Source organism: Lactuca sativa, chromosome 2 (genome assembly GCF_002870075.4).
Source record: "Lactuca sativa cultivar Salinas chromosome 2, Lsat_Salinas_v11, whole genome shotgun sequence".
Taxonomy (NCBI): Eukaryota; Viridiplantae; Streptophyta; class Magnoliopsida; order Asterales; family Asteraceae; genus Lactuca; species Lactuca sativa.
Genome location: NC_056624.2, coordinates 20,667,712 through 20,686,995, shown reverse-complemented (window position 1 = coordinate 20,686,995; position 19,284 = coordinate 20,667,712). Strand labels below are relative to the sequence as shown.

The window sequence follows — 19,284 nt, the reverse complement described above, 5'->3', positions numbered from 1 at the left end:
GTCGGTCTGAGGGTGGTAGGTTGTGCTCATGTCTAGCCTTGTTCCTAGGGAATGTTGCAACGATTGCCAGAATCTTGAGGTGAACCTACTATCTCTATCGGAGATAATGGATATAGGGACACCATGCAGTCGCACGATTTCCCTAATGTATGTTCTCGTAAGTTTCTCCATCTTATCAGTTTCCTTGATAGGTAGGAAGTGTGCAGACTTGGTCAATCTATCGACAATGACCCATATGGTATCAAGTCCACCCGTTGTCTTGGGCAACTTGGTTATGAAGTCCATAGTGATCCGCTCCCACTTCCATTCTGGGATCTCTGGTTGTTGTAGTAAACCAGAGGGTTTCTGGTACTCGACCTTAACCTTTGCGCAAGTAAGGCATTTACTTATGAAGGTAACAATCTCTGCTTTCATGTTAGGCCACCAGTATAACTTCTTAAGATCCAGATACATCTTATCTGAGCCTGGGTGGACAAAATATCGAGTGTTGTGCGCCTCAGTCATGACCAAGTCTCGGAAACCACCGTGTTTCGGGGTCCAGATCCGGTCCATGAAGTATAGGACTCCGCCACCCTTAGCTTCTAAGTTCTTATCCATTTCTCTGAGGGATTCACTCGCCACATGTTCAGGTTTCATAGCTTCAAGCTGGGCCGCTTGAATTTGCTTAGACAAGTGTGAATGGATAGTCATTGTCAACGACTTGACTCTTCGACCAGAATATTCCGTCCGACTTAGGGCGTCCGCTACTACGTTGGCCTTACCCGGATGATAACGAATGTCGCATTCGTAGTCATTGAGTAGCTCAACTCATCGTCGTTGGCGCATGTTGAGCTCCTTCTGATCGAATATGTGCTGTAAACTCTTGTGGTCAGTAAAAATGGTGCTTTTGGTGCCATACAAGTAATGTCTCCAGATCTTCAGGGCAAACACAATTTCCCCAGTTCAAGATCGTGCGTGGCGTAGTTGACTTCGTGTGTCTTCAGCTGTCTCGAGGTGTAGGCGATAACTTTACCTCGTTGCATCAGGACACAACCGAGCCCTTGATTTGACGCATCACAGTAGACAACGAAATCTTCTATCCCTTCGGGAAGGGATAGTATTAGTGCGGTGCACAAGGCTCGCTTGAGCGTTTGGAATGCTTTCTCCTGTTTCTCTTCCCAGTCAAAGGCCATGCCCTTCTGGGTCAGTGTTGTAAGGGGTTTCACAATGCGGGAGAAGTTCTGTATGAATCTACGGTAGTAGCCAGCTAGACCTAGAAATTGACGAATTTTTGTAGGCGTCTTCGGTGCTGACCAGTTCTCAATGGCCTTAATTTGGGATGGGTCCACATGTATTCCCTCTTCGCTTACCACATCTCCTAAGAATTCGACTCTTCGGATCCAAAATTCACATTTCAAGAACTTCGCATAGAGCTTCTCCATTCGTAAAGTTCCTAGAACTTGTCGCGGGTGATCGCCATGCTCTTCCTTACTACGAGAGTAGATTAGTGATTGTTTTTAGTCATAAGACATCCTATGTGCTCATACAAACCCTAATGCTCGAATCTAGGTTTCTCTATTGTACATGCTTTGAATCCAAGACTATAAACCCTAATTCTAGCATACAAGTAATCATATTAGATATTAGAATAGGTTTATAATGTTACCTTGATTGTTATGTAGCAATAACAATCCCAATTCCTCCTTGAATTGACTTTGGAAGGCTTAGAGTCACAAGTGTCACTCCTCTAATGGTTCACAAACACCATAAGCAAGAGGATGAAGAGGAGAGAGGATGGAGGCTGCCAAAACCATGTGAAAACCCTAGAAGGTAACTTGTCCACGTTTTTGAGCCTTAAGGATTCTATATATAGTGAGGCTATCAGGGTTATCTAACAAGGAAACCCTAATTTGGTTGCTTAAGCCCTAAGCAACCCATGGAGCCCTTTCTTAAAGCCTTGGACGACTTCATATGGGCTTCCCCCATAGAATTCGTCCACCTTATAATAAAAGGCAATCCATGGCCCAAATTGCAATTATCTTATAATTACAATTCCAGTCCCTTAAGTTTAATTAATCTATTTTAGTCACAAAACTAATTACTAATTAATTCTTGACTAATATTAATTAAACAATATGATTTCTCCTTTAATATACTATTCCCATAATATATTAATAAATCATATTTAATCCTTTCTCTCCATAATTCATCCTATCAAGTTGCTTTGGTGAAGGCAACCCAAAAGGACCATGCACCATCGGGTCAAGTACATACCCAAATAGTTATGGACTTAGACACTAATCCAACAGTCTCCCACTTGGATAAGTCTAACAACTATTCTGCGTATGACTTCAGATCCTGATCTGCAATCGTAGCTTTCCAAAGCTGCTGTCAACTCTGATCCTATCAGATACGCGTGTCCTTAGATAAGGGATCATATATTCCTCCATTCTAGATATCGTATGAGACACGATTTCAAATCATTCTCTTTGTACTATATCTCGATTTCTGATTTATGATGACAGACTAATTGAACAAATCAAATTAGCCCTAGCCCGGCCGAGCATTTACGTTTGTCATCATTAAACCATAGAGGGGCCCAAAGATATCGCTTTTATACTACTTTGGATAAAAGGAACGGATAAAATTTGATACAATGCTTGCTTGCACTCACTAACCAAATCACACACAACAATATGTTTTATAACACCAAGTTACTAGTGCGTTTACATATTATCAATGTGCACACTACTAGAAAAAAGGCCTTTTACGACGCTCATTGCGCGTCGTAAAACGCTCAGACGACGCGCAAATGCGTGTCAAGGAAGGCCCTGTCATAAAGAGAGACGACGCGCTTTTGTGCGTCATCTATAGACGACGCGCATTTACGACGCGCGGTTACGACACACAATGCGTATCAAGGAAGGCCCTGTCATAAAGGAAGACGACACGCATTCGCGTGTCGTAACCTTACGACGCGCGTGTTAATGACACGCAATGCGTATCAAGAAAGCCCCTGTCAAGAAAGGCCATGTCATAAATGAAGATGACATACATTTTTGCGTATCGTAAATTTAAATGTTTAAAAAAAAAATAAATTTATATATTTATTAATTTTTAAATTAAATTTTCATTTAATTTCTTATAACAGAAATAAAATACCATATACAAAAAATACAATCCATTGCATAATATAAAATAAATTGCACAAATTATAATGTCATACAAAAAATCATTCAAATGTTAAACAAAAATAATACATTGCTAACATGTGTTATACATTCCTATAAAACTAACAAATAATCATACAACTCTGTTTCTTACTGGAAAGGAAAGCCAAACATGATTACAAGTCTCCCTTAATCTTGAACTTCGCCACCACCGACGTAAGAAAAAAACTGCGTATAAATATCAAAAAACAAGATATGAGCCAATCATTCTATGACTCAAGGAAAAATATCATTAGAGAAATGTGAAAAAAATATGAAACAAATGAATGAAAGTGCATTGCTATTTCTTTAATACTTACTGCATAGAGTAAGACTTGGACATCATCTATAGTTTTGAAGGACATTGATGTCTCCCTATGCTGCACATATTAAAAATAAAAAAGAACAAAATTAAGTAACATATGGATTCATATATCTATCAATTGTATTGTAAATTGTAAATTAAATAAATAAGCATTAAGCATACATACCACTACAGATGCAATGCCAGGAAAAAGGCCTGAGCATATAATGGCGCTAACCGATGATTGATTATGACTTAATCTGTTGCTAATCCCCGATTTAGTCTCAAGTAATTGAGCATCTTTTAAAATATGGATAAACAATTCCTTAAAGAATGTATAGCTTGAAGTGTTTGAGCATAAAGGAAATTCCTCCAGCAATATTTATAAGCATATCCTTCTCTTTCAGCTTCTTTCCATCCTTCATATTCACACACAAGTGCCATATGATCATTGTAATCCTTTGCAGAAAATATTGATTTTGTTGTACTAGCTTGCTGAAATAGACATACAAAAGATATCAGGAAAAGACCAAAATGCCCTTGTGTGAAAGTAGCTGGATTACTCACGTCTTTGTTCTCTTGAGGCAAAAGAAAATGATCCCTGACACTAAGTCCAGCAACAATTGTAAGAATATGATCAAAGCAACGAAAAAAAGCACCCATTATTAGCATTTTCCCTAATTTCGGATCCAATGGAAGCATTACCAGATATTTACGTATATTTTGAAAAAATGAGAAAAGATAATCTTAGGAAATAAACTTTTATAAATATATTAATATAAACTAACCAAGATGTGTAAGATTTTCATTTACATCTAATGCTCCAATCATCTTTGAAAAATCCACAACATTTTGGACCTAGAACAAATTAAAGTTCTATCATTTAGCAATTTGAATCATTCACTAAGATTCAAGTCATCAAGAACTGTTAACACTTACAGCTAATGGCTCTGGAGGCAGCAAAGCAGCTGATAAAAACTCTCCAATACTTCCAACAATGAGGGCCCTTAGTCTTCAGGTCAATGAATCTTACAAATCAGTTCATAGCAAAACACATCCACCTGTTACTGTTAGGAATCCTAATGTTATCATTCATAATGAAACAGTGAGGTTGCTAAGTGGAGCAGGCTTTTTATGAAAATGAAATGGTTTCTGTTGTGAACAGATTGCTATATAACTTATAAACATGTTTTGTTAAAAAGAAATTATGGTGCAAATCAATTTATTAGTTGAAACTGTTGTTTCATGTTAGCCCCATTTGCAAACACCCTACTGCAGCAAGGGAAACCTCTTTACTACCATTTGCAATGATGTTCTTCACAGAACAAATCAAAGACTCCCATCCTACATAACAAATATTCAACTTCACCATTATTCCTTTTTAAAGCACACATGTTTTTGAAGAAATTATAATCTTTTAAATGAAGACATACCTGACCAAAAATTGGTTGAACTTCTTAATAATGGAAAAAAAGTACGCAGGATACGAGCAATTCCACCAAATAAAAGCTCAAGTGTTCCAAAGACGAATATGCCCCTGGATGTTCCAAAGATGTAACTCTTCATTCATGAGACTAACAAGAAGATACTTATTGTCTTTTGATATTGTGAATGAAACTATCATCTGATCCTCCTCAATGCATACTTTGAAACAAGACGAATATGCCCCTGGATTTGATCATCATTTGGGCTCCCTGAAACGCAAGAGATAGATTTTTGGTGACTGAATCTTGATTTTCTGCCCTGAATCCTAAGATTTCCATTACAACTTTGTGAACCCTGACAACTGCAACCAAAACCAACACGAGTATCAGAAAACCAATGTCGTGGAGTCAATTTTTTTTAAAATTTTCACAATCCTGCCAAGTTTCAGTTCACATTATACTCAGAATCCCTTCAAGAATATTCATGTTCTTGAAGAAGATTCCCAGAATGCTTACTGGAATCTGAAAGCTCTGTTTATTTATGAACCAAACCAACTAACTAGGTGTGATGTCACTTTGCAGTACAATAGGGTGGTAAAACGCCCAAGTTGGACCCGTAGGGATTGCAAAGGCTTGCACTTTATGGTTCTCCATCACCATCATCATCATCCATGCTGTTAATAAACAAGAAAAAGTTCCTGTGTTAACAATTATTTTCCTCTATTAACAGTACGCCCTGGTGTATTTGTAACCGTACGCCCTGGTGTATTTGTAAACACAAATGTATCATTCGATCCCTGTATAGTATTTACTCATCATAGTGAAAAAGGGTAGAAAAGTCTTTTGTCAACATATAGAGAAACGAACTTAATTAAACAATTACAAACCTGGTATCTTTTCTTTATTGATGGTTTCAAAGGTGCCTCAACTAAACCACCAAACACTGCACCTTTACGATCTCCAACAACCTGAAAATGTTTAATCAAGTTTCAGTTAAAGGGTAAAGTTGACATTTTGCATAGTTACTGAAGACAAGACATTACCAGTAGACTTAACCCAGGGCAAAGATTGCTTCTTCTATATAAGGTTGAAAGAGATATGCCATGCCTCCATGTACTAACATATAAAAAAGATAATGATATATCAAGATTCAAGAATAATGTGAAACTGAAAATATGATGAAGATGAAATTTTACCTGTATAGTAAGACCCATTTCTTTCCTTGACTGAGAACAGGGAGTGCAACATAAAGATCAGAACGTGTATTTTCTGTCATAAGTTGTGAAGGTTCTGACATTTTTGGAAGTTTATCATAAGGAAAATCTGAGAACAAGAGCCTCAACAAGTGCTCCAGTTCCACCAACAGGGTATTCTAAACTACAACCTGGTTTATACCATTCTGCAAACATATAAATCTGCAAATATGTGGATATATATACAGGCAAAAGATTAGACATTTAGAGAACTATAAAATATGAAGGAATAGAATGGATTCTGTTTGGTTGGAATGGAATGGATGAGGACATGTGGTAATGGAATAGCCCATTCCATTCCTTCCTCAATTCCATCATACCAAAAAGTAAAACTACCTTAAAAGAAACTTTTTAATGTATGTATGATTATGTACCATTTCTGCTGAAAGAACACCATCGGATTTCACTTCAGCAAGTAAGAAAGACAAAAGATCCACCCAATTTCTAATGAAAGGATCTTTGAGTCCCAATGAATCAACTATTTCTGAAAAAGGGCGTAAAAGCTTTGTGGCACCAAGAACACCTTGAGGTCCCATTTTTGCAAATGATTTTAGGAGTGGATATGCATATCTAACTCCAGCAGTAGAAACAACTCCCAAATCACCTCGAATAGATAAAGGTGGCAAAGCCATGGCAGCTGCAGATAATGGAAGTATTGCATCAACCAAGACTGGAACATCTTCTTCTTGATTACATTGTTGTGTGTTTCTCCTTGGTTCATTACTCACATCGCCCTAACAAAAACGAAGGAATCCCATTACTAAACCCTAATCCTAAAGTGTATTAGTTCGTTCATAGAGATTAGATTTCATGAAGATAAACCCTAAGATTAAAAGGTCAAAGAATTGCACAAAAGGTCATATCAGAAATAGAATTTCAAATCGATGATCAGGAATTGAACTAAACTTGATCGAACTATTTTATTATTGATGGTGGCAACTTAGGGCTTAGAGAGAGAGAGAGAGAGAGAGAGAGAGAGTGAGTGAGAGTACAGAGGTAAAGGAAGACAAACCGATTCAAAAGGATGTGCTGATCCCAATTTCACAAATTGGCGTTCCAAAACCAAAATTCCCGATCCCAATCGCGTTTCTGTGCAATCCAATTTGCTAATTTCACGTTTCAGGTATGCTTACTTTGGCAAATTACAGTCTTTAGGCTGCCACCTCCACTTTTGATATGAAGTCGTCGCTTGCTTTACAGAGAGATATGAAGTCGAGACAAAAAGACGAGATTGACCCATCTGGTAATAAACGGACTCGGGAAGCTGAACAAAATGACCCGAGATTGACCCATCTAGTAACAACGCTATTGATGCCATTCCTTCCATTTTCGACTGTTCATCCTCCACTTCCTCTACTGCTACTTCTTCACCATCTTCTATTTTTTCTGTATTTAGACTTGAGAGTATAATTAGGGCTTTTTCTAACAATTTCAACATCGAGTGGGAGATATGGTGGTTCCAGTAGGTAGAAGTGAGGGAAGAAGCTAAGTAAGCAGCAGTCAATGTCGGGAGGGGGAAGGAAGGAGCGTCCAAGGCAAGAGGGAAAGGAGAAAAAAAAGGAAGGCGGGATTTTTAATTTTTTCAGAATTTCATTTCCCCCTACTGTTAAAGGATGGAACGCGCGTTCCATTAAAAATTATAAAGCGACATCCTTAGACGACGCGCATTTTATTATAGGTGCCCTCCGTGTTTTTTTAGACACTAATTTAAGGGCGCGCAATAATGCGTGTCTTCTATCCTTAAATTTTTTGAAGAGATGACATTTTTCTAATGTCACTCTCCTTTGCGTAACATAGATCAATGAGCGTCGTATTTTGCGCGTCGTAAAAGGCCTTTTTTCTAGTAGTGGCAACCGATTCGCAAGATACAACTCACACATCTCGGTTTCAAGAATATAAGATGTTATCGTCTCACCAATCACTCGTGATACAATCCATGGAGTGATCCAAGTGAGCGTGGGTTTAATCCAATGCTCAAATCATATTCGTAAGCACTCATGAACGTTGCAACAAACATTTGCTTATGTCTAATACTTTTCTAGACAATCAACGCACCAATTCACGACAGTCTTCATTCATATCTACTTCCAACATATGAACGACTGTGGCCCGTTTGAATAATTCGATTATTCTTAATAAACTCAATTATTCTGGAAGTCAAAACATGCAAATGTGAAACATAAGAATAATACTAATCCCATATGGCCTCAACCCTTTGAGCATAAATAAAACACCTTTTATTTATCACCATATTGATTACTCATTATTTGTAATTTCGGGTAATCAACTTCTTACTTGAATTACTACACTTGTCCCATGCTCCTAGCATGCACACAATAATTACCTATGGTTCTTCCTTTGTGAAATAGATCACATTGAACACATTTCCAATCATTCTTATTTCACAACTCCAAATCCTTTTTCATAAGTTTAAGAATATCAAATTCTTTGCCACTTATAGAATATGCTAGATTCTAACATTTTATGCAACTATCCTTTCGTAATGTCACTGCACCAAAGTCACAAAGACTTTTGCCAATGATGTTACAAAGTCCTCTATCGGAGATTGTTACAAGACAATTCCTTAGATATGATGTCTCTCACTCAAAGTACATTCCTTTGAACATCCTTTTGCATAAAAGTTCCTAATCTAGTCATAGATTTTCAATATTCAATTCCCAATATGGACACGCTTCCATATTTTCCATATGACAACTTATTCTTAATAGAATCTTATCTATTCATAATAATGTAGATATGGTCCATCCAATATGGAAACATTTCCATATTTTCCAATACTATACTTCCAACTACTCACAAGCGACCAATCCTCGTCGAACTTTGGATTGTCCTTTGATAGTTGTTTAATTATTTTAGTCAAAACCAATTCTAGTCCCTTTTCCCTCTAAATGCGCTTGACATTTGGAAAATTTTAGAATGGTCAAATATCAAACCATTTGCAATCGATCCTATACCCGAAGCGTATGGGACACGACGCATAATGTTTTATTTTCTATGTTCTCAAAATTCGAATTGTGAAGATGAATGCCGTAATCATAATCGAAATTTTAAGAACACACTATGTACCCTTGACTAAATTTATTAACATTCCACAACCTAAGCCTTTAGATTTGAAATGAAGCATAATATTCTCTCCCTTAATTATAGCAAAACAACTATTCCTTCCTTACGACTTTGCAAAGAATGAATCTTGTTTTCTATAATTAATATTGCCAATTTGCAATACTTTCCTTAATAATCATACAATCATAACATTTATGCTCCCACTATCATGATGATTATTATAAAACATAACACTTATGCTCCCACTAGCTTCGACATGTATTCATAAACATCTTAACTTTCAGAAAAACAATACTTATTGAATTTCTTTAGTTCATGTTTCTAATACTTAGTGCTTTGATAATCTTTTATCAAGGCTTCTTGAACTTATACACCTTTGCCTTCGATAGTTCATATGTGTGTGTAAACAATTGCCAAACCTCACAATTCAAATTATGGAAAGGGATACCGTAACCATAATCGAATTCGAGAATGCAAGTTTACAATCACTATCTTCTTAAAATCTTTCTTAGTGAAAGCATTTCCTCACAATCATTTTCATGAAGGAGGAAATCTTATGACACTTAGATTTAAATGGCGTATGTGTTCCTATCCATGTGAATTTGTTAAAACCAAAGTTTATGACAAATTCAAACTTATATGGACCGAACTTTCTTAATCTTGATTTCTTGCCTTATGGTAGCATAGATGCCCACCACGTCTTCCAAGTAGTTAAGCAGCTCACCCTTTCCTATCAATGTACCTTTCATTGATTAAGGTGCTTTACCTTTTATGTGTTCAAAATGAGAACTCATAGAACTCACATGCATAATTAACTCGATTGGATTGGCACAGAAACCAAATAATGTCATCACGATAGGTTGTAAACCTCAACTCGTGTGCTAGTGATGATCGATAAGGTTTATTTGATTTGTTCTTGAAACTTTTCAAGACTATAAAGACTCCCACTGACTCCTTGACATATACGATTCTCTTGTCAAAACATTTCCTGACAAACAAATATTCAAGAGTTAGTGTAGCTTTTATCAAAACACTTCATAAATTGGTCCTAGTTGGTCTTTGTCTTATCCAAGACATCACAACTTACCACATTTAATGAATGTTATAAACCTTCTTAATACTTTTTCACTCAATGTCACAATCTTAACTTTAAGACTTGTTTTGGAATGAAGTATGATTGACTTTTTGATTTAACCATTTCTTCAATTCTTGATTCCTCTTCTTAAACATACAATTGTACTTACAGGATCAATTGAAATATGGTTCTTAATCATTAAGACCTATCATAAAGCATAAAAGGTACTCTCCCTTCTTCTTAGAATGGAGAAACTTTTATCTTTCTGCCTACTCGATTCTTGTTATTCGTTCTACTATTGATTTAAACTTTCTCAATCAATTCAGAATTACACTTAATCTTATAAGTATAATCATATTTATTAAACCTTTAGTAAATCATGATGAATATCCTGTTACTCTTATGGTGGACTTTGATCAACACACAACTTTGTGTACTCGATCTCCTAGTCCTTCACTTGACACTTTGTCAATGAATTAGTCTAATTTCCAAATACGAAATTTCTCATTCATCATGCATCCAAGTTGCATGATTCCAAGTTTCTGTCCAATTGAAACTTGGGCGATGAGAAACTCTCCCTATTTGGTAAATTCTTGACTTTTCCATAAACACCTTAAATAAGAATCATATCCATTTGTTGTAGAAATATGCAAACACCGATTTTCATAACGATTTCATTGCAAGGAAATAAACAAATAAATAAATAAGTCAAACGAAAATTTATTTTATTTATAAAAGCAGCGGAAAACATTTGTCCTTACAATGCAAAATCCATTGAAAACTATGTATTTCAAAAGAAAAATTTCTAACAACTCTATCATAACTATCTAAGCTTAAAATCTAATCTTGAAGTCCATGTGACCAAGATCCATTCCTCGTGATTAGATTCATCTTGCTCTTTCACCAATCTTCCTTTCTTTTCACCGATCCTGCAAAACATTCAAATGCAATCTTATCACATCATGTATTAAGAATCAATGAATAGGAACTTAACGGAGTTAGATAGTGGATTTTACCTGAAGCGCAACCATACTCTTTGACTCTCCCATCTTCTGGACTCTTCAGGCTCTTTGGGCAGACTTGTATCCAACGCCCTTTCTTTTGGCAGCAAACGCAGGTCGGTTCTCCTAGAACGTCCTCGGAAGCATGGTCGGTTGACTTTCCCAACAAATACGCTCCATTGCTTCGCCAAATCATTTCTGATTCAGCAGCAATGAGCATGTAAGTTAGGTCAATGAGGTTGTCATCATGATCCATCATATAATACTTTCTTTTAAACTCATTATATGATTCAGGAAGTGACTGCAAAACCCAATTCACAGCCAACTCATCTGGGAATGATGCACCCAACATTATCAACCTATCAATGTGTGATTTCATTCCTAGAACGTGGGCACACACGGGTTTACCATCTTCGTGTTTCATTTCCAATAGGGCTTTAGTGATATTGAACCTTTCAATTCTTCGATCTTGTGGGTTGGGGAGAACAATAGGAGGAGGAGGAGGAGAAAGTGAAGCATGATTTCTCGTTCCTTGATTGAATCGTGGAATACCATCTTCATGTGGAATGCTTGTTCCACGGGATTTGGGAAGACCATAGTTGTCGAACTTTGACATCTACAAACGGGAGAAAAACAAATTCAAGTTAGTTGATTGATTGAGTCCTTAGTAAATCACCCAAATGAGATACTAAGGCTAGGACCCAACACAATATTCTACAACTCGGGAGAGGGATGCCGTAACCCTAATTGAAGAATATTTGAAGGTAAGTGAATGACGATTCACTAATTTCCACCACAAAAAACGAAAAATAAATTTAAGTTTTAAATCTATGAAAACTCCTAGATCCTTTGAGATTCATTGAACTTTCAATGGCATGTTTAAATCTCGATATGCCCCTCTTGTTTGTGACTGGGATGCCGAGGATCACAAAGCGGGTGTGAATAACCATGCAAACTTACATGGTGCCCTCACATGTTACAGTCACCTATTCAATGTGTCGGTAAACCACACACGCTCCACTGAACTATGACAAACATTGAGTCACCCTTTGCTACCTTTGCTTAGAACCATTTAGTGTGCCGGTTAACCACACACGCTCCACTAACGTCTTCGCAAGGGCACAAAGTGTAATTTCATGGAATTGCATCAATTCACTTTTGCCTAAGTAACTAAGATTGGGAATTTTATGAAAACATTTAGTTACTTTTATACTTCATTATACTTATAATGGAAGGTTTCGTCCTATCCTACCCGTTCGGCTAACGACCCTCCACTAGTCAAGAGTGCGGTGGGTAAGAGTGGATACCCATTCAATCGCCTTTTTATAGGCAATTTCCTTAAACACCCCTTATAGACCAGCTTCGTGAATGAGGCCTACTAACGGTAAGACTGACTTTTACTCATACATATATATAATGTTAGACTTTTAATGTTATATATAGTATAGGGTGTATTTTATACTTTTAAAATATTAGGTGGTCTAATTTAACAATTATACTTTTAATTCAATTAAATTTTAAACCAAAACTTTTATGGATTTATTAAACCTCTTTTAATTATACACCTTAATTAATTAATAAAACCATAAGGGTGTGATTTGAATTTTTTCAAACAATACTAGAGTTTTAGAATTTAACATTTCTAATTAAACTTTTAATCAACTTTTAAATTCCAAAACTTGAGGGCAAGTTTTGAAACATTTCAAACATTAGGGTTTAGAATTTAAATATACATCAAAATTAAACAATTAATCAAAATTTAAATTTCAAAACTTGAGGGCAAGTTTTGAAACCTTTTTCAAAACATTAGGGTTTTAACTATTTAAATTTCAAAACAACAAAACTTTTGGGTTCTAATTTAAACTATAAAACCTAAAGGGATTAATTTGAAACTATTCCAAACTTTGTCAAGAATATTCTAGATCACATAATTCAAATAAGGCAATTAGCAATAATTGGTGGTTATCTAATTAGATCTAGTTCAAATTCTTGCAAGATAATGATCAAATAATTTCCATAACTTAACATATATCAAATAAGGTAACAATTATCTAATTAGATGACCAAAATCTTTTATTTTGACAAGGATAATCATAAGGGATTAACAAAATTCGAATTTTATTAAGTTTAAACAATTATGGCAATTATCCTAAGTCAAAATAGGTAAAAATCCCGAAAATCCGCATGTCTGACAGCTGAACTCGCTGAGTCCCCTTATGGACTCGCCGAGTCCACAATGGGACTCGCCGAGTACATCAGCCAGGAGGCATAAACAATTTTTTCAAGCATGAACAAATTAACAAGGCATCAATACAATAGAAACCAATCAAGGCTCTGATACCACTGATTGTTTTTAGTCATAAGACATCCTATGTGCTCATACAAACCCTAATGCTCGGATCTAGGTTTCTCTATTGTACATGCTTTGAATCCAAGACTATAAACCCTAATTCTAGCATACAAGTAATCATATTAGATATTAGAATAGGTTTATAATGTTACCTTGATTGTTATGTAGCAATAACAATCCCAATTCCTCATTGAATTGACTTTGGAAGGCTTAGAGTCACAAGTGCCACTCCTCTAATGGTTCACAAACACCATAAGCAAGAGGATGAAGAGAAGAGAGGATGGAGGCTGCCAAAACCGTGTGAAAACCCTAGAAGGTTACTTGTCCACGTTTTTGAGCCTTAAGGGTTCTATATATAGTGAGGCTATTAGGGTTATCTAACAAGGAAACCCTAATTTGGTTGCTTAAGCCCTAAGCAACCCATGGAGCCCTTTCTTAAAGCCTTGGACGACTTCATATGGGCTTCCCCCATAAAATTCGTCCACCTTATAATAAAAGGCAATCCATGGCCCAAATTGAAATTATCTTATAATTACAATTCCAGTCCCTTAAGTTTAATTAATCTATTTTAGTCACAAAACTAATTACTAATTAATTCTTGACTAATATTAATTAAACAATATGATTTCTCCTTTAATATATTATTCCCATAATATATTAATAAATCACATTTAATCCTTTCTCTCCATAATTCATCCTATCAAGTTGCTTTGGTGAAGGCAACCCAAAAGGACCATGCACCATTGGGTCAAGTACATACCAAAATAGTTATGGACTTAGACACTAATCTAACAATTAGGATGTCGTCAATAAAGAAAATGACGAACTGATCTAAGTAAGGTCGGCATACTCTATTCATCAAATCCATGAAGACTGCGGGCGCATTGGTTAATCCGAATGGCATCACCACGAATTCGTAGTGTTCGTAACGAGTCTGGAAGGCTGTCTTCAGAACATCCTCCTCTAGCACTCGTAACTGGTGATATCCGGATCTCAGATCAATTTTGGAAAAATAATTTGCCCCTTGCAGTTGGTCAAATAAATCGTCGATGCGAGGCAGAGGGTAACGATTTTTGACCGTCAGTTTGTTGAGTTCCCTGTAGTCGATACACATACGGAATGATCCGTCTTTCTTCTTAACAAACAAGACCGGTGCTCCCTAAGGTGAGAAACTTGGTCTTATAAAGCCTTTGCTGAGAAGTTCGTTAAGTTGACCAGATAATTCCTGCATCTCAGCTGGTGCTAATCGGTATGGCGACTTAGCTACTGTGGTGGCTCTTGGAATTAAGTCGATTCTGAACTCGACCTGTCGTTGCGGAGGTAATCCTGGTAGCTCTTCTGGAAAGATGTCGGGAAAGTCGCTGACTACTGGAATGTCTTTTATTTCTTTCGTTTCTAGGCTCGTATCGAGGACGTGAGCAAGGAATGCACGGTATTCTTTACATAGATATTTCTGTGCTTGAATACTGGAGACAATACGAAGACTTGTACCAGGTTTGTCGCCGTAGACTATAATAGTTTCATTAGACGGGAGGTTTAGACGGATTGCTTTCTCGAAGCACATGATGTCGGCACAATGAAGACTTAACCAATCCATGCCGATGATAACGTCAAAGCTTTTAATTGAAACCGACATGAGGTCGATTGGAAATGAATGATTATCTAGAGTTAGGTTGCATCCTAAGTATATGCTCCTGGTGCTTTTAGTTTTCCCATTAGCCATTTCTACCGTGAATTGTTCTTTAGGTGCGTGTGGTTGATGTTTAAGTATGTGAGCAAATTTATGGTTCACGAAGCTTCGCTCCGCTCCACTATTGAACAAAATGCATGCATAGGAGTTATCGAGAAGGAACGTACCAGTCACCATCGTCGGGTCAGCAACCGCTTCCCCATGGCTTATTTCCAGTACCCTCCCCGATCCACCTGCATTCTTTGCTTTGGGGCAGTCCCTCTTGTAGTGGCCTGCTTCACCACATCCATAGCAGGTTGGGCTCGCGCCTGAGCCAGGGGCTTGAGTGATCGGTCTTGCCGGAGACCTACAAAAATGGACAGTGTGTCCTTTCTTGTCGCAGTTAGAACACTGCATTTCACAGCAGGGGCCGTTGTGGTGGAAGTTGCATTTGTTGCACTTAGGCAAACTTCCAGCATATTGCTTCACCGGAGCAGTAGCAGCAGTAGGGGTTATCGCAGCATGTACAACCACAATTTGCTGCTTTTTGGCAGCTCGCTGCTTCTTCTTGTCATCCCAGAACTTCTGCTTAGAGTCAGCGGGTTGGGAGGGTTCTGAGGCGGCTTGGGTTGTTGTCGCTATTGGGGATTTGATTCCATGGTCAATGAGTCGTTGTGCCAGCCGCTTGGCACTGTCGAAAGTAGCGGGGTTTGATGATAGAACATTTCCTTGATACGGAGGCACCAGTCCCCAGATGTACCTTTCGATCTTTTTCCCTTCAGTGGGAACCATATTGGGGCAGAGAGTCACTAGTTCAATTAACCTGGCGGTATAAGCGACTATGTTGGAGCCCTTCATGGTTAGGCCCCACAGCTCTTGCTCCAATTTCTGGATTTCTCCCCTCAGGCAATACTCCTCAATCATGAGGTCTTTCATTGTTTCTCAGCCAATGCCGTTGGCTACAACGAGTGTTTGGGATTTAACGTGGCTGTTCCACCACGTCAGGGCTTTTCCTTCAAAGGTGCAGGCGACATATTTAACCTTGCTCGCCGCAGGGCATAAACAAATTTCGAAGACCGGTTCAGTCTTCTCTAACCATTGCGAGAGGGCAATGACTCCCTCGGTTCCATAAAAGGACTTCAGCTTATAGTTGGTGAAATCCTTGTAGGAGAAATCTCTCGTGCGCACATGGATCTCAGCATGAGTAGATTCAACAGGGGTTCCACCTTGGCTGTTGTTAGTTGAGTGATATTGAGCCATGACAGTTGCCACTGCCGCAGCTACTGCAGCATTGATGACCGGAGGAGGAGGTGGTGGAGGTGCGGGGTTACGTCTTGTTGACTTACGTGGAGGCATCTTTCAGCTATAAGTTTATAAATACAAATACAATGGTAAGAATCAATTGTAAGCAAGTTGAGAGTGACACATGGACTAAATAGCCATAGTCCAACAGTTGAATGAGTGTACGAATTTAAGTCACAATAGGGAAAACTAGTAGGAAAACGCAAGTGTAAAAATTTTCTCACAGATTAGTTAGCTGTCAATAATACTGGTATTATTGATGTAATGGGTTCAGGGGAAAATTAACCTAATAGTAGGTCTTACATCATACCATACGGAAAAGTTTGACAATTATTAGATTCCTAGTTAGCGTACTGAGAGTTAGGAATATTTTACAGACAAGCGTTACTAAAAGCCCAGATACTAAAGGCTATTCCTTAATCAAAAGACAAAGATGTACTAGACATCTTCTAATGACGACGGGAATTCCTAGGGCGAATCCTCATATCTTCCAATTGACAAACCACTTCTCGGAGGTGTCGTTCGTGAGCTCTTCGGCGAACTCGAAGTTCTACGACTTCGGTGGTCAATTGATGTCGCAGTGTGTCATTGGTTCTCCTCATCCCTTTGAGTGCTTCTTCCAGATGTCGAATGCGGACGGTATTAACGCCTGAGTTAACATCAATTTCCATGACTCGGTCGATGGCTGCTCGACCTTGTTCGACGTTTCGAGCAATTCTACAGACCATGACGGGCAGAGCTCTATCCGCAGAACCACCTTCGCTAACGTTGTAAAAGCTTCGGTCCCCAAAGTAGGGTAAGGGTTGACCCTGTTCGTCACTCCAGCGATTCAAGTTGTTTACCTACAAGGGAGTGGGACCTGGAAATGCTGGTCGGGGACCGTTGTTTGGGGCTTGACCTACGGGAGGTAGATTGTTGACTTCGGGCTCAGAGTCAGATCCATCCGAGAAACCTTTTGCTTGATGATCATCCAATGGGATTTGGTGCTCATCATCGGACTCTGCGTCAAGCCATCCTGCGTTGCCTTTGTTTGGAAAGTATGGGTCGCCATGATGAAATCCAGCCATGATATCTACGCGAGAAAGGGGATATAAGAATCTTATAAAATTTGATGTACTACTAAGATAATTATAAGATGATCTATATCAATTATGTCAATACTTGTGTAGTGCATACCAATTATATGAAAATAGGGTAGGATAGGCTTTCGAATAAGTAGCCCTAACTCCAAAACCACAACCAAACAAGGAACAGGAGATGCAACAAAGGTTACAGATTCTTAGACTATAACACCTAATTTCATACAACCTTAAAGTATCCACTTAACGACTATTGACCTATTTGATAATGACCCTTTTAGTTCTCAGATAATTGATTAAAGTAACACAAAATACTCCTATAGTATTTTAAACCTATGCTCTATTCTAATGATCGTATTGTAGTAGTGTTGGTAAGTTTTTTTAAACTTGTTACCATATCACAACTATTCTAGGGCATATGCTAATCACTCCTTGGACCAGCATAGTTGATCAGGCTATGCCATTCCCAGGACTGACCATACATCCCCAAGATCACTTGTGATATTTAACAATCGCAATACTTTTGTTCTTGTCGTTGTGACACCAATTTTAGTATGAATGCAAACTTGTATACTTTATTAAATATTTTAGTATTTAAAGTATAGACTCTTGGTCAGAGTGTTTTAATCCCAAATGGGTTTATAGTTAGTATATCTTTTATGGGTTGATATACTAAATTCACTATAAACAATGCTCTGATACCAATCTGTCACACCTCAAAACCAAGAACGGCGGAAACGTTCTGGGGCGGAGGACGTCATGTAAAGTATCACAACACAGTAAAAGTAAACAAGCAAACAACATCATCCATTGCATTAAATATATAATTTTAATACAAGTGTGTTCTTTACAGTTATAGACACCAAAAATAATGTGAATCAAAATAATAAGATGAGTCTTGGATGCGCTCCATCTTCTTAAAAGCTGGCATCGGTACCTGTCTACTGATGACCTGAGAATACAAGTTATTTTGAAAGAGTTTATCAGCATTAAGCTGGTGAGTTCATAAGTATTTTAGTGTCGGTGGTTGTATCAAAACGTTTGAACATAGTTTTTAAACAATAGTTTGTAAACATTAGTTATAAAAGTATGTGAATGTTTGTACGTGTTTGTAAAAGTTTGAATCTTTCAGAAAAACCTATATTTTCTATTAAAAGTAACCTTCTACCAAGGCGTAACTGTTTTGTACGTTTGTTTATCGTAAAAGTGTGTAATTTTCCCAAGTGTAACTATCATTATCAAATTATAGTTTGTACATTAATGTTTAAGTGAAATAATCACTAAATGTATGTAAGGGATAAATTATTGTAGTACTGTAGTGTTGCATTATAGGAACTATTGATGTACTAATTACCTTAAACCGGATTTATATTAAGATATCATGTGATTAATTGCACCATACTATTGACTGGTAACAACGACATACGAATGGTCGTAGAACGGAATGACTTTTGGCACCCGCAGACCTGTAGGTCCGGCTGTAGCTAGCAGCAAGGTGTAGGATAGTCAATCCAGTATAGATCTATATGCAAACTCACGCTCTCCCTCCAAGAGA

General features: G+C 37.5%; 1 protein-coding gene and 1 long non-coding RNA gene across 2 annotated transcripts; both read right to left on the bottom strand.

The window, feature by feature from the left end:
* Positions 1–3,828: 3,828 nt before the first annotated feature.
* On the bottom strand, positions 3,829–4,546 carry LOC128132009 (uncharacterized). The gene is made up of 3 exons (XR_008229935.1): positions 4,432–4,546; positions 4,060–4,350; positions 3,829–3,987 (listed from the first exon to the last, which is right to left on the bottom strand). It is a non-coding gene; the product is annotated as an uncharacterized LOC128132009 (long non-coding RNA).
* Positions 4,547–5,820: 1,274 nt separating this feature from the next.
* On the bottom strand, positions 5,821–17,717 carry LOC128132278 (uncharacterized). The gene is made up of 6 exons (XM_052768787.1): positions 17,603–17,717; positions 7,368–7,555; positions 6,544–6,903; positions 6,113–6,331; positions 5,960–6,032; positions 5,821–5,884 (listed from the first exon to the last, which is right to left on the bottom strand). Exons 1-4 carry the CDS (start codon positions 17,715–17,717, stop codon positions 6,227–6,229), a joined length of 768 nt encoding a protein of 255 aa, XP_052624747.1. The 3' UTR covers positions 5,821–5,884; positions 5,960–6,032; positions 6,113–6,226.
* Positions 17,718–19,284: the final 1,567 nt, after the last annotated feature.

Coding starts and splice junctions, on each gene's coding strand:
- LOC128132278 (XM_052768787.1), bottom strand. CDS start 17,717: ATGGCTGGATTTCATCATGGCGACCCATACTTTCCAAACAAAGGCAAC. Junction 7,556..17,602: donor GGATGATCATCAAGCAAAAG/GTTTCTCGGATG, acceptor GTCTAAATACAG/AAAAAATAGAAGATGGTGAA. Junction 6,332..6,543: donor GTGTTCTTTCAGCAGAAATG/GTACATAATCAT, acceptor ACATATTTGCAG/ATTTATATGTTTGCAGAATG.